The sequence below is a fragment of the Ruditapes philippinarum genome, unplaced genomic scaffold (genome assembly GCF_026571515.1).
Source record: "Ruditapes philippinarum isolate M1 unplaced genomic scaffold, ASM2657151v2 ctg4933_1_1_1_1, whole genome shotgun sequence".
Lineage (NCBI taxonomy): Eukaryota > Metazoa > Mollusca > Bivalvia > Venerida > Veneridae > Ruditapes > Ruditapes philippinarum.
The window spans coordinates 66,949-83,771 of NW_026855390.1; the positions used below are offsets into that span (position 1 = coordinate 66,949).

The following is a 16,823-nucleotide window of genomic DNA, read 5'->3' on the forward strand; positions in this document are numbered from 1 at the left end:
TAGATGGGGGTCCAATTGGGAAATCTTTTTATTTTCGGGTTTTAAAAAACCTAGACGGGGAATTTTGTCAAAAAAACCTTACATGGGATGTCAACATAAACGGGACACCAAAGGGAAAGAAAATTTAAAAACCCTTTAAAGGTTTCCCTATCCCCATAGAAGAATATTGAAAACCCCTCCCCCAAACTTTAACCCACCCCCTGTTTTTATGGGTTATTCACAAACTCAGACAAATTAAAAATTTCCCTCCTTTTTTCCCCAAACGGAACCAGCCATAACTGGCATTGAACATGTCTCACCTTCCAATCTCCACGCAGTGTTCTCTTTAACCCATTACGCGATATACACGCCTTTTAACGCCTTTTTCACCCCCCCCCCTTTTTGTTGTCTCAAATGGTGAAAAAATGCCTTATTTAGGCCCCAACACTTGTTTTTGTTTGAGAAATGTTGTTAAAAAGTGGCCACTTTTTCGGCGCGGCCCCAACCAAAAGATACATTAGGGAGTTGCCAGAAGGGGGGGGGGGGGTTGAAGGGGGCGGAGTCCCCCTCGCCGCCAAGAAAATTTTGGACTTGTGAGAGGCTATAAATGACCCCAGATTGATCATAAGGTAACGTGTAACCAACGGTGGAAAGCATCTGACTCTATCTCAATCCATTGAGAAGTTGCAGCACTTTGAAATCAATTTTGATGGAAAAAAAATCAACGCAAAATAGTGATTTTTGGCAATTTAGCGTATTTTAATACACCTGTTAAAATCGATTAATTCTTGTGAATGATAAAGTTTTTATTTGAATCGAGTTGTTCTCTGGTTATATCAGCTTATCTCGTTGGTCAACGGTTTATTTTTTAGATTTTCTGATTGGATTAATTCAAATTTCTGTTATGGAATTTGATAGGTTGTTTAATTACCTATATATAGGTTATTTTGCTTTTGCTCGCCATTCTGTTACTTATTTTGTAGTCGAGATCACGTTCTAGTCTTTTTTGCCCACCCACCCTAGCCCATTTGGTTTAGCAATAAGTTTTTATTGCATTCACAGACATTTGGGGTTTGGAGCTCAAAACGCCTTTAAAATCCAAATAAAATGCATATTTGTCAATCCCAGCACATGTACTGATCATATATATCAAAAAAAACTTAATAAAAGCCGTTTTGAAAAAATTTCATATTTCAACATCTATAATAATACATTACATATAGAAGGTCACGTGATTTCAAGTGTAAACAGATATTTTTGGCGGAGAAAAAAATATTTTGAAAATGTGAAATGTATATGGAATAAAATGATTTAATATGTTATATCTTTTAATGGATACTTAAGTGTTGAGTGTTAAAAATGCTCGATGGGTAGAAAACAAAAGAATAAGCGTAAAAAGAGTGATAACAGTGACAATAATGACAGTATATGTAAGGCGGGAAGATATGCAACTTCGCCAGAGCAGGTTTGTGTCAGTAGTATTCTAAAAACGGCAAATTCTGTGCTATTTAATGACAGTAGTGATACAGAAGATAGTTTAAATCAAAGTAGAGACAGTGTGATAAATGAAAAATCGTCAATTAACGGAAATATGGCAACAGTGCATACCCCACCCACTAATACGGGACATGATATAAATGCTATTGGTGAAACATGTTCGCCCACAAATGCAGATTTGTTAATTTATTTGAAAAAGATAGATGAAAAAATTTGTAAAATGGAAAAAAAGTTAGATAAACTAGATGTTCTGGAGCAAAAAGTAAATAATTTTGAAAAAGAAATAAACAAAGTGTGGACAAATATCTGTTACAGTGGCACTCTACCCAAAGGTCATTCTCACGGTTAGTACTTTTCACTAGTCACTATTTGTACATGTACATGTAGTTTTGCATGCTTTTTTCATGCCTTTTCTGTATGCTGGACTCTCTCTTCTCTCTTGGACTCCGACGTGTACACACACCCTCTTTCGAGTAGAAGACTGTCAACTGTAGTTGATATTATATCAGGTAAGTGATATTATTGTCTACATTGTTTCATTTACTTGGTGCAAATCGTAACAATTGGCGCTGCGAGACTAAATTTGGTTTATTCTTGCGGGTTATTTTTTTATTTGTGATAAATTCTCAAGTAAATTTTGACAATTTTTTTGTTCATTTTGAAACTTTATATTTAATTTGTAAACCCCATTTTGACCATGTGGTAGCACATGTTTGAAATTTTTCTGGTAAAATTTGCATACCTATTATTACTATAGGCCTGCATTCTTGTTAGTGTATTTATTATTATTGATAAATACATTCATTTTTATAAGGTTTCTAATTATTTGTTTTTTGTTTTGAGTAGGTTAATTATTTGACATTACAGTGCTCCTTTATTTTAAGCCCTGTAACCCCCACTGCACATGCTCTCATAATTGTGTTAATTGTTAACACGTGCCATCATTCTTTTTCTTTAGGAAGTAAATAATATTTAGGTTTATACCATTTTAAGTGTTTACATTAACGTTAAACACTATTCTTTTGGTATTTCAATTAAGTTATTAGGTAATTTGACGCTAAATACTTATTTTCAGTTTACACTTAGTAAACTTTTTTCCTTTTTGTTGTTGTAGCACTTTGTTTTATACAGGTTCCACCCCCTATGCCATGTGCTTATAGTATTCATTAAATAATATTGTAAGCCTTTGTTTTATAAAGGGTAAACCCCATATGCCATGTGCTTATAGTATTCATTAATTAATATTGTAAGCCTTTGTTGATTTGTTTGCATTGTTGTAAACAATTTCATTTCATTTGTAGTATAAGGTTATATTTATATAACTTTTACAATAATTTACCTTAGTTTTTGTTCCCATATATATAAACATATATAAACATTTATAAACTTAGTTTCAATTGACAATGGGTAGTTTCCAAAGATTGCTCAACACAATGGACAAGGTGTCAGAGCAATTGGCTCTTTTGATAGCTAGAAGTGAGCCTGGCCAGACACCTTTGGCATACAGGCCACCAGGTCAAGTTAAGCAAAGCCAAGTAAGCCCCCCACCTGGTTTTAATAACGATCAATACACGGGCCGAGGCTTTGAACCATTACCAAAGGAAGTTGAGTACTCCAGCAGTACTCATAATGAGTCTGTCTACCCTGGACAGACCTCACCGAAATCTTTGACTGGTACCTGTACCCTACCACCACCCCCAGGATTTGAACCTTTATCAAAAGTAGTTGAGTATCCCAGCAGTACTCAAAAGTGAGACATCACCAAATTACTTGACTACAGGGTTTGAACCTCATGCTTCAAACTGTTTATGAGATAGACAATTTGACAGATGAACAGCTGGGATTCGAACCCTTGTCCGACAATTTGCAGGATGATATTGATGAGTTTTAGGTTTCATCAACAGCATTTGCCCCATAAATGACAGTAAAATCTGTGCTGAGTCTGCCCATGAACAGGGGACTCAAGTCCAAGAGCAAATGCAGACCAAGGAGTATCCGACATCCTCATTAACTAATGAGAGAACTTTTCAGTCCCATGATAATAAGAATAAGAAATCCTTGTTAACTTTACCTCTACCTCTACCTCAAGATAATCAATCTCATTTACTTGAGGTCTCTAATAGTGATGTTGGAGTGACCATACTTTCTTCACCTCCTTTTACCAAACTATTTTCACCTCCATTTTCTTTTGGTTACCTATATGGAGGCCCAAAAAAGGTTACATCTCATATCAATAGTGTAAGGTCACAGGTCATCAATTATAAAATATTCACTTCAAACATAAAATGTCTCATTTGTGGAAGTAAAGTTCAATTTGTTTACTTCTACCCTGATCCTGGAATCCTGAACAGATCTTAATTGGTGGTCAATGCCAAGGTTTGTGAGATAGATCAGCTAGTCTGTGCACTTTAGTTGGTCTGTCTGATAAACCTATCCTCTTGTGTGGGTAAAAATGGGACTAGTTAGCCCAGGCTGTGTACTTTAGTTAACTGGTTCCATTTTAGGTGCATTGTTGTGATACATTGGCCCAGGCTGTGTACTCTAGTCACTGTGTCATTGCAATGTATTCAGCTTTCATGTAATTGTCTGTTTAGTGACGTTTATATTCACTCAGATCTGCGACCCAGTCTGTGTACTTAAGTCAATGGTCTGTGCTGAATTTAATGTCTGTATTTGTCATTCATGTATTATGTATCTTTAGGTTGGATCTGCCCAGGCTGTGTACTTAAGTAGTGAAAACCTTAAGATGCATAATTTTTTTTTAATAAATTTTTCTAAGATTTTCTTTTTTTGATAAATTTTTCTTTTAGAATTAACAAACTTTGGTTATTTATGTGTGCATAAGGTAAAGCTTTTCCATATAAAAATAAGTCAATAGGTAAATTTATATTTAAAAAAAAAAAAAAAAAAAAAAGAGGATAAGAAAGTAAGAATATGTACTTAAAAGCCTAAAAGGCATTTCTTTTTGTCTTGTGTATCATGGTGCACGAGTCCTGCATATGCCTGCAGAGACTGCCAAAATTCAAAAACCTCTTAGGTGCAATTTTCTGAGTTTCACTCAGGGCATGGGAGATTCACTCTGGGGACAAACATGTCCATTTGGTTTTATATAGTCAATGGTTTTCTTCTGTTTATTGAAGTAACCTTGGCATGCGTTGTATGAGTGATCTCCTTTCCTATGTAGTGGAACAAGGGTAATGCACTCCAGAGACCCCACTATCTGTGAGGATGAATTAGTCTTCCTTAGAGGTTTTGACCATAGAGCAGGTTTAGAGCCCTTTAGGAGTATATCTTATTACCAGGTTACTTGTCCAGACAGAATTAGTCAATGCCTCCACTATACCGCATTGAAGAATTTAATCAGCTGTCTGGATACAACATGCAGGGAAAAACTTATACACCTGTATGACTACCGTCTCCCGGATGGCTCTGCACCTCCGAAAGGACATCCAGGGCTGGATGTGGTAATCACTGATTGCCATACTCACCTTGATGAGCTTTTTGGGAAATATGACCACCCACTAAGCTCACTGGAAATCTTGATGGATTCCCCGGTTAAGTTGCGGCATGTTATAGCCAATAATGTTTTTCTACTAAAATGCGGGACTGTAGGGACTCTTGTAATGGGCTAGCAGCCAAGCAAACCCTGTTGCTGTTTAGGGAGTTAAACTTAACTCATATGCCTGTTCAGCGACATTGTTTCATTGGCAGTTCTGAGGAATTTGTACAATGGAGTACTGTCCTTCCTAATTGCATGTTAAGTCTGTCCATGCGCTCCCTACAAGACCGGAATACGTGTGAAGCTTTAGTTCAACACGCTGATGCTAAAAGGTTACTCTTTGAGACAGATGCTCCCTATTTAGCTAAAGACCCTACAGAAGTTTATCAGGTTGCTAAAAAAGCATCACAACTTCTGAAAATCCCTTTGGAAGAATTTATATCTCAATGTTACCAAAATGCTTCCAAATTCTTCGGGTTACCTTCTTAAAATTATATTCACCAGTCTCAGTGAATATGACAGACTTTCTATCATCCAGTTACAAATATAATAATCTTAATTTGGTCACACCCTGTATATATCTTATATTAATAGTTATATATGGTTTTCATAGTAAATATTGGCTACACCCTATATATACAGTTGTTATTGAGCACTGTATGATGGTCAATGTAAAATAGTGGCACACCCTGTATCTACATAATATATATGTTGGCTATATTTTTCATATATATGGTTTTGGTCCACTTCATGTGCATGCCTTTGTTTTGTTGGTGCATTGCAGAAGTTCCTGTACTTCATTAATGCTTGGGTAAGTTGAAACCTTGCAGAGGTCCCAGCTTGCACGCTTTTGACACTGCATTGTTTTAACACAAAATTTACAATTCCTTTATTTGTTCACCCCAGTTTGCACACTCTTGGTGAACATGTTTGGGAATTTCCATTCTATTTTTCTAATCAAAGCCATTTTTATTTCAAAAATTATGTTATAACATTGTTGGGATTTTTTCTGGAGGAATGTACTACTGTAATAAAAATTCCCTCTTACTACTTATCCAAATTCTATATATTAAAATTACTGTATTTGGTATGATACTGTTAACAAACCTTTATATTTTTTACGGAGTCATCAACATGTAGTAAGTAATTGCGTGTATCATACTTTGTAGTTTAGTTATCCTAGTTACTCAGAGTTCAAACAATGCTAAAACTGAAAATTCCAATTAAAAAAAAAATATATATATACATGTATATAATATATAATATTTGACAAATTGTATGTTAAAAAAAGAAAGGTACAAATAATGTACAATCTACAAAAGGAAAAAATATATATGTACATTACATAAAAAAAAACAACATAACTATGAAAAAAATAATGTATGTACCATAGAAAGAAAAAAAAAAGGAAAGAAAAAAAGAATAGAATGTAAACAATGAACTGTCACTTCATGTTGATGTATATTTCAGTCTATAAATACTAGTAAACTTCATGACTGTGTAAATTCCAGTAAACATTTTATAAATAGGACTGCCAAACTATTTCAGCCAAAGTTCAGTCTGTAATTTTATTTTTAGTTTATGTCATGTAATTATGTTACTAACCCTTTGATATATACTTGCTTTACTGTAATGGTATTCTCACTTGGCATTGTTTGAACAATAACTATCTATCTACCCAATAATTATTTCCAAATTACATTATATTTTTTGGTCTGGTTTGTGTTTCTTTTCTTTCCATGTTATTGTTTTATTTGTCAAGTAGTACAATCCGTCAAGAGCTTTAGTGTCTAGTGGTGTTGGATTTGTGATATATTCTGCCCCTTTTATCTCGATGTATCAATCCGGCACTCTGTCAGGCTTAAGCTATTAAAAATGTATTTACTAACTTTTAAAATGAATGTTTGTAGTTTCTATACAATTAAACAAGGGATTATCAAAAGTGAAAACTTTCACTTCTTTAATTTTATATGGTTAATTTAAGATTCATGCAGTATTTTTTCACTCTGAAGATCTGTAAAGAATAAAGTTTATTGTTATTTTTTGTTTCGATAATCCTGTAAAAGTTTCATACTTATTCTTATTTAAAATAAGTATTGTTCATGTTCCTTTCTATATTTCATGTTAAATGAATAATTTATTTAGAGGGACTCTTATTAGTGACTCTTAGTTTTGAAGGAATTTTTTAGAGTTTAAATTGTCAAATTATTTTATCATTATTGAAGCTTTTTGTTAAAGGCATAATGGCATAATGGTTTGCTGTGTTACTCTTTGTAAATACACAATTTCAAGAGGTTTTCTATGACTTCTTTTCAGTACATTTTTGAACATTCAAATTCCAGTTCTTCTTTGTACTTATTACTTCTATTAAACTTTTTGATGAATCTTTTATAAGGTTAATCTTATAGTGACAATGCTAAACATTTCTATTTGTTAATTGTCTGGTCAATTGTTAAATGAGAGCATGCTAAGTTCTTTTTTCAAAGAAGGGGACGAGTGTTACAGTGGCACTCTACCCAAAGGTCATTCTCACGGTTAGTACTTTTCACTAGTCACTATTTGTACATGTACATGTAGTTTTGCATGCTTTTTTCATGCCTTTTCTGTATGCTGGACTCTCTCTTCTCTCTTGGACTCCGACGTGTACACACACCCTCTTTCGAGTAGAAGACTGTCAACTGTAGTTGATATTATATCAGGTAAGTGATATTATTGTCTACATTGTTTCATTTACTTGGTGCAAATCGTAACATATCCAAGACCAAAATAAAAAAATTGAAGAAAGATTCATGGTAGTTGAAGAAAAGGCAGAAAGTTCCGATTTCAATTTAGGCCTAACGAATGATAAACTAATTACAATGCAAAGAGAGAATAATGCTCTAAAAGATGATATTGTCTATTTACAATCGCAGTCAATGCGGAATAACCTTGTATTTGCGAACATCGACGAAAGCCCGTCAGGGGTGCTGGAAAATACGGAGCAAAAGTTAAGAGAATTTTTGGAGCAAAATATGAAGATAGCTAAAGAGCAGGTGGAGAGAATGGCTTTTGAGCGAGTACATCGGATGGGGAATAAAATACCAGGTAGAACAAGAAATATCGTTGCGAAATTTACATTTTTCAAAGAAAGAGAATTAGTTCGAAAACAATGGAAAACTTTAGATAAAACCAAATATTATGTTCATGAACAATTCCCCAAGGAAATTATTGCAAAGAGGCGAGAATTGGTGCCAAAGATGAAGGAAGCGAAGCGGAACGGTCACAATGCTTGGATCTCATATGATACGTTATATGTAAACGGAAAGGCGCAGCGCGATGAACGAAGCTAGGACCACGAAGGGGGTGGTTTGAACGTGTTGGCGTGGAACGTTAACGGACTGACGAACGTGAAAAAAGAATGTCAAGGATTTGTAGATATTATTGACAAAAATGATGTGATATTTTTGTTTGAAGCGTGGACAAATTCTAAAAGTATTGTAGATATTGAAGGTTATGTATCATATAATTTTTATCGAAAATATCAACATCGAAATGCTAAAAGATGTAGCGGAGGCGTTGTTATCTATGTTAAAGACAATTTAAAAAAAGGTATTTCAGTTGTTAGAAATAATCACGATTCTGTTATCTGGTTAAAGATAGATAAGTTTTTTTTCAATATAGAAAATGATATATATTTGTGTGGGGTTTACATATGGCCTGAAGGATCGCCATTTTATAATGTATGTAACGTTGATTTATTTGATGAAATTCAGAATGATATTTTTGAGTTTGAAAATGAAGGGTCTGTATTTTTGATCGGCGATTGGAATAGTCGGGTAGGTCTTAAGGCGGATTATATTATATGTGATACTGCTATTAAGTCTATAGATAATGATGATTATATTCCCGATATATCCTCCGTCAGGGCCTCCTGTGATAAAACGTGTAATTCTAACGGAATAAAACTTCTTGACTTATGCAAATCTACGTGCTGTCGAATAGCTAACGGTCGGATCAGTAATGACTATGGTATTGGTGCGTTTACATTTGCATCACGTCAAGGGGCATCATTAATTGACTATCTACTCGCGAAAGAGCGTGATTTTGTAAATATTAGTGATTTCAAAGTACACGACTTCAATGAATGGAGCGACCATTGTCCGATTTCCGTTACTTTAAACTGTAATGCAATGCCCGAGGAAGTAAATAATTCAGGATTTATGAAAATTAGATGGTCAGACGAATTTAAATCTGAATTTCGTTCAGGTATTATTGGTTGTTTACCGCAATTTAACCGATTAACGGAGGATATGTACATTCAAGATAGAGCTTCTGTAAATAACATTTTAAATGAATTCACCGATACGGTTCGTCAGGTAGCTGACCCTCTGTTTACACGTTATGTGTCAAATCGACGCGATGTACATTTTGTTGATAATCGAACCAATGATAAAGAATGGTTTGACCTTGAATGTAAACATGCAAGGCAAAGGTATATAGAAGCTCAGCGTGTCTTTAAAAGATGTAACTCTGAATATAGTAGAGAACAGTTTTTGATGCTCAAAAGCAGATATAAACAAATAGTTAAGAAAAAGAAGAAAATATTTGAAATCGAAAAAGGATCTGATATCGAAAATTTACGTTTTCGAAGGCCTAAAGATTTTTGGAATTATTTTAAAGCTAAAAAAAAAGAATAATGACATAGATATATCGCTTGAATCTTTTTACAAATATTTTTCAGAAGTAAGTAATGATATTTTTCAAAATGAAAATATTGAAGCAGAAGATTTTTCTACAAATCATAATTTTAACTCAAATTTAGAAAATGATGATAACACTGACGTTTTGAATAGTTCAATTACTATTAACGAAATTTTAATCGCTGTTAAATCTTTAAAGCGTGATAAATCCTGCGGAAACGATTTTTTGCTGAATGAATATTTTATTGAAACTGTAGATATACTGGCAGCGCATATATGTGATATTTTTAATTGTATTTTTGATAGCGGTTTTTTTCCTGAAAGATGGACTGAAGGGGTTATTGTACCATTGCACAAGAAAGGAGATAAAAACAATGTTAAAAATTATAGAGGCATTACTTTAGTAAGTTGTATGTCGAAATTATTTACGACAATACTTAATAATAGAATTGTTAAATATTGTAATGAGAATAATACCATATCAGATGCGCAGTTTGGATTCAGAAAAGGCTATTCGACAACTGATGCCTTGTTTATTTTGCATAATTTGGTTCAAAAATATTTAAATGAAAATAAAAGATTATATTGTGTTTTTGTTGATTTAAAAATGGCATATGATTGTATATATAGAAATGCATTATGGCTTAAATTGTATAAGCATGGGGTTAACGGTAAAATTTTGAGAATAATTAAGGACATGTATGAAAAAGTAAAATCATGTGTTCGGTCGTGTAATTCGTACTCTGAGTTTTTCAAATATGCTGTTGGTTTAAGACAAGGGGAGGTAATTTCACCAGTATTATTTTCACTATTTGTTGAAGACTTAGAGTTATTTTTGCAAGATGATATAAATTCAGGTGTAAATATTGATGATATTATTCTTATTCTACTTTTGTTTGCAGATGATATGGTTATTCTTGGGAAGACTCCGGATGAAATTAACACTAATCTTATATTACTTTCTGAGTATTGCAAACTATGGAGTCTTGAAGTCAATGTACAAAAAACCAAAGTTATGGTATTTCGTAAACGTGGGGGACTTAGAAATAATGAGACTTTTGTGTATAATGGGACAATTTTGGAAGTTGTAAATGATTTTAACTATCTAGGAACTGTTTTTAATTATACGGGAAGTTTTGCATTAAATCAACAACAACTGGTCGGTAAAGCTTTGAAATCAATGAATGTTTTATTAGTTAAATGTCAAAAATATAAAATGAAACCTAAAATTCTTTGTCAACTTTTTGATTCTTTTGTCGGATCAGTACTAAATTATTCAAGTGAAATATGGGGGTTTACAAAATCAAAAGAAATCGAAAGAATTCACCTTAAATTTTGTAAGAAAATTCTTTTTGTTAAAATGTCGACTCCTAATGTTGCAGTTTATGGCGAATTGGGACGATATCCTTTGTATATTTCGAGATATATTAGAATATTAAAATTTTGGCTTAAACTTAACAGTACAGATAATATAATTTTGAAAACTGTATATAATATGTCATATAATGATTGTATAAATGGTAAAAAGAATTGGGTCTCAAATGTAAAAAAATTATTGTGTGAAAATGGATATAATTATGTTTTTGATAATCCTCTTTTTGTTAAAGAAAAGCCGTTTTTAAGTATTTTTAGACAGCAGTTAATAGATTGTTTCTTGCAAGGTTGGCATAGTAATAAGTCAGGTAGCACAATGTTAAACCTTTATCACCATCTTAAAGAAAAATTTGAATATGAAAGGTATCTTGATCTATTACCTTTTGATTTAAGAACCTATTTAGTAAAACTAAGAGTGTCAGCTCATTCATCACGTGTACAAACAAATAGGTATGGAATTAATAGATTAGCCAGAAATTTACGAGTATGTCTTTTCGGTGATACAAGAGACATCGATGACGAATTCCACTTTATATCTAAATGTCCATGTTTCAATGATATACGACGGCTATATATTGATCGATATTATTATATTAGACCAAACATGTATAAACTTCTCGAATTGTTAAATTGCAAGGAAAAAGATACTCTTGTTAAACTTTGTAAATTTAGTAAGATTGCTTTTAATCGTAGAAATAAACAAATGAGTCAAGATATATAATCATTATCATCCTCTTAATAACTCATTGGTTGATATAACATTTGTATTGTTTTATATAGATTGTGTGACTATAATTGTGTTGTGTAAATATGTTATTTATGTGCACGATGTACATGATGTACAAGTGAAATAAATGTTCTGTTCTGTTCTGTTCTGATATAGAATGTATAGGAAACTGCTGACCAGTTAAACAAAAAAGGATTATCGAAAACTGCTGACCAGTTAGATAAAGAAGGGAAAACAATGAAGGTGTCAAATTGCCGTTGGTGATATTATAGGCGAGGTCGAGAAATACTTAATAAGATGTTTTTCAAAATGACAATATTACAAATGATTAATATTAATTATAAAAATTTCAATTGATAAATTTCTCAATTTCTTTTGATATAATATTTTATTTTAGTACCTTAATGAATTTTCTTCTATGTGTTACATATTGGTTAAAATTTTATAAATGTTGTCAAAATATGATGTACGAAAAATCATAATTTGTTCCAAGTATGTATAAAGCTATGCATCATAGGTTAAAATATATACATGTACATATATGTAATGTATATTTTAACAACATATAATTATTATGTCGTATCACGGATTTATATATATAAATCCGTGGTCGTATTTAGTACAAATATGAAATAAAGTGATTTCTGTCTGTCTTATTTGTTGTTCGTATAATTGTACAAGTAATATTGAACAAAAATTAATAATGACCTAATTGTTAATGTAATTTGTTAATTAGCTTTTATTACATTATAAACACCATGTTTCTACAGATATCCATTAAACTGATAATTTATGGAGACCGATATGCCCCAAGGTCATGTTAAAAGCAATTTCACACGTGACGTGTCATTCTTGATTTATCTGTGACAAAATACAATAAACAGTCCAAAATATGTTATTAAAATGCTGACCATATTGTAGAATCTGCTGACCAGTTAGATATAGAGAAAAATATATTTTGCCATGAAATTCTTACTTATTTTATAAAATATGCAAAATTAATATATTTTATAAAATTATGTCGACATTTAATTAAGTAAAAACACTGCTGACCAATTAAATATTAATTCAAATTGATTTAAGCCGTAAAACTCTTCTTCTTCTATATGGTCAGCAAATTTAACGCTCTTTACATTCAGGCGAGAAAATGCTGACCAGTTAAACATATAGTAGAATCTGCTGACCAGTTACATATATAGGGAAAATGCTGACCAGTTAGATATATAGAGAAAAATATATTTTGCCGTGAAATTGTTACTCGTTTTAAATATAATGTAATCAAATTTAATATATTTTATAAAATCATGTCGACATTTAGTTAAGTAAAAACACTGCTGATTAATTTGATATTAATTCAAATTGATTTAAGCCGTAAAACACTTCTTATTCTATACGGTCAGCAAATTTAACGCTCTTTACATTCAGGCGAGAAAATGCTGACTAGTTAAACATATAGTAGAATCTGCTGACCAGTTAGATATATAGGGGAAATGCTGACCAGTTAGATATATAGAGAAAAATATATTTTGCCGTGAAATTGTTACTCGTTTTATAATGTAATCAAATTTAATATATTTTATAAAATCATGCCGACATTTAATTAAGTAAAAACACTGCTGACTAATTAAATATTGATTCAAATTGATTTAAGCCGTAAAACTCTTCTTATTCTATATGGTCAGCAAATTTAACGCTCTTTACATTCAGGCGAGAAAATGCTGACCAGTTAAACATATAGTAGAATCTGCTGACCAGTTAGATATAAAGAGAAAAATATATTTTGCCGTGAAATTGTTACTCGTTTTATAATGTAATCACTTACAAGAGATTTTGATAAAAAAAACATATATAAAACATTACTTGAAATTTTTGCATATCTTTAGAGGTATAAACGCTGTTTAATATATCTTTTTAAAATGTATGATATTATGGTACTTTACATGAATATATTAATTTAGATTTATCATTGATAATCATACTGGTTTGGGAGATAAACTCGGCCGAAAATCAGTGTTTTGGGGGCATATTTCATTTATTTGTTTACGTATTCTGATGAATCTTGCACCATGATAAACTTCAGCCATTCGATTTTCCGGTATCACCATAAAAGTTATATTTAGAAACATAATGGGTAATTTTGAGAGGCCCTGGAAGAGGTACGTAAAAAGGATATTTTTAACGCGCGCGAGTAGATAATTCCGGCTCTTTGTTTTGCTTCTTAAATGAGTAAGTTAAAACGTAAAATAACATGTTTAGACATTTTATTATTTCTTTGCTGCTCATTTATGTCAAATAAAAATTATTTGTTTCCAAAATTGTTGAGCATTACGTTAGTATAATGAATATCTATGATAACACGATATTTATATCCAACGTACTATGTAACATATAAATCATTTTTACGTATAAACACAAGCATTATCATTTATTAACGTATAACGAAATATGTAGTTAAAGAATAAGTGATTCAGATTTATTTATGCTTAGCTTAACAGAGTGAAGAAGAAATTAATTTAGTGGTATGCAACCTACACATTAACATATAAAAGGAGCATTTAACATCAGTCTTTCAATCCATTCCACTAAGAGATTACAATTGTGTAATCAGCCTTTTTTCTGAGTTAGCAAGACAAAAGTGAGTCTGAATTTCATCTACAAAATGTACGTAACGTCGTCTGCTTTACCGGTAGTCGGTCAATATATAAAAGTACCCCTGTGCGGGCCTCAAAATGAGCATCTGCTGCACATGCGCACAACAATGGGATTCCCGTACTTTTTATAGGCATGTTTTATAAACAAAGATAAGATAAGATAAGATAAGATAAGTTTTATTTCAAGTCGGCAAGTTTTCAACATTACAAACATAAGCTCTAGGAGCTTTTATAACCGACTGTACAGTAAATAACATAAAGTATAAGATCAACAAAGATAAAACAGCTACAATAAAAATGATTAGACATGATATATATACATCACATGCATAAAATAGACCTTTTAGGATATATTTATAAAAACGAATCATATGCTAAAAAACTAAAAATGATAGTTTACCCAAATCTACATCACTAGCAAAGTCTAGTATCTAAAAATTTACTTAAAGTTCAATAATATACCGAGTAATCAATTAAAAATTTAATGAATTATTTAAATAAATGAATAAATAAAAATACTAAAAAAAAACAAAAAAAACAAAAAAACAACATTTTTATATATAATTTAAATATGAAAGACTATGGATTTTCAGACTACACAAAGACAGAAGGTATTAAACATGTAAGTCATTAGTTGAACTCATTTAACAGCTAGCTTGAGTCTTGCTGGAAAAGATAAGCAAAAAAAACAAAACAACAAAACAAAAAGCAAAATCAAAACAAAAGATCACAAAATAAAGCAACATCCTATCTAGAAACTAAATGATAATATTAACATAAGCAGGGAAGAATAGCAAAAACACATTTAAAGCAAGCAAGAAAAAAAAACTGAAGAAGCTAAATGATAAATGTGACCCAAAAGAAAATGTTCATACCCAGAAAAATAAATAAAAAAGTGGAGTAAATCAAGATATAGAAGTTAGCTGCAAGCAATACATTTACACTGTTTACCATTCCAGGATGAAATTAACTTTTTAAACTGAGCAAAATTTGAACATTTTCTAAAATTTTCGGGTAGAGTATTCCATAAAGCAGGTGCAGCATACCTGAAAGATTTTTTACCTGTAGTTGTAGTTCTTACTTGCGGGATCTGCAAAATATTTGAATATTTAAAATTAATACCAGTAGTTTTCTTGACAATAAGGTCAGACAGAACAGCAGGAGACATATCATGAAAAATTTTTTTAAAAGTTTCAATGGCCATAGCCCTCATTCTTCTTATTTTTAGAGTTGGTATATTAACTTTTATCAGCATATCTTCATAACTTGAATTAAAATCATTATATACAAATCTGAGTGCTCTTTCCTGTAGTTTTTCCATCTTGTTTGTATTATTTTCTGAGCAGAAATGCCATGCCATAGGACAGAAATTAAAATTGGACAAAATAAAAGTATGAAAGATTGTTAGCCTATTTGTTTGATTTAAATTGTGACCTATTCTTTTGAGGATGTTTAACTGATTAGCAGCTTTTTTACATATATTGCTTATGTGAAAATTAAAATTTAATTGTTGATCAATGTCGATGCCAAGGAGTTTTACAATTTCGTCACATGTTATTTCACTAGTATTAATTTTGAAAGCTGGGGATTTAGTGAAAGTTTTCTTCCCTACAGCAATAGCTTGAAATTTATCAGGGTTAGCTTGCATTTTATTAAAATGAAACCAATTTATAAGATAGTTACTTTCTTGTTCTAAGGTACATATTAGTTCATCAAAATATTTAGTCCGAAAAGAAAGGGTATTGTCATCTGCATAGTTATATAAAGTACATTTTTTTATAAAGAAAAATATGTCATTTATGAAAATATTGAACAGTAGAGGGCCCAGGATTGATCCTTGAGGACACCTTTGATATATTAGCCCATGAACTTACAATATTGCCTATTTTTATTTGCTGTTTCCTGTTTGACAGATAAGATTGCATGAGGTTGGTGGCAGGGCCTGATAAGCCATATGCTTTTAGCTTATCTAAAAGAATGTCATGTGGCAGACAATCAAATGCCTTAGATAAGTCCATCAAAATTGCTGCCACATATTCATTGTTATCCAGGGTAAAAGTCTGTGTTATTTTTTAAATCTCTTACCAATCTTGACAAAATTTCCAGATATTGTCAAATTCCAGCGATAGTATGAGATGGTGAGCTTGATTAGATTAAAAATTCCGATAACTCGATTTGATTTTAAAAAGCCGAGTTTATCAACCAGCCGAAGTTATCTCCCCAACCAGTAGTCATATAAATGCAAAAATTAAAAATATAAATAAAAGAATAAAAGTAATTTCCCATCTTTTTATTACCCCCTACGGCGTGTTTATATAACTTCACACCTTCGATGTTTCCCTTCTTTGTGTAACTGGTCAGCATTTTCCGATAATCCTTCTTTATTTAACTGGTCAGCAGTTTCCTATATATCTATA

The 16,823-nt window shown here is 31.7% G+C and overlaps 1 protein-coding gene across 1 annotated transcript; it reads left to right on the forward strand.

Annotated features, from left to right (window-relative positions):
- The first annotated feature begins 2,879 nt into the window (after positions 1-2,879).
- LOC132743153 (uncharacterized) lies at positions 2,880-11,453 on the forward strand. Its single transcript, XM_060731680.1, has 7 exons — positions 2,880-3,226; positions 3,381-3,714; positions 4,178-4,197; positions 4,661-4,940; positions 7,888-8,031; positions 8,305-10,057; positions 10,557-11,453. Exons 1-6 carry the CDS (start codon positions 2,880-2,882, stop codon positions 9,649-9,651), a joined length of 2,472 nt encoding a protein of 823 aa, XP_060587663.1. The 3' UTR covers positions 9,652-10,057; positions 10,557-11,453.
- The last annotated feature ends 5,370 nt before the right edge of the window (positions 11,454-16,823 follow it).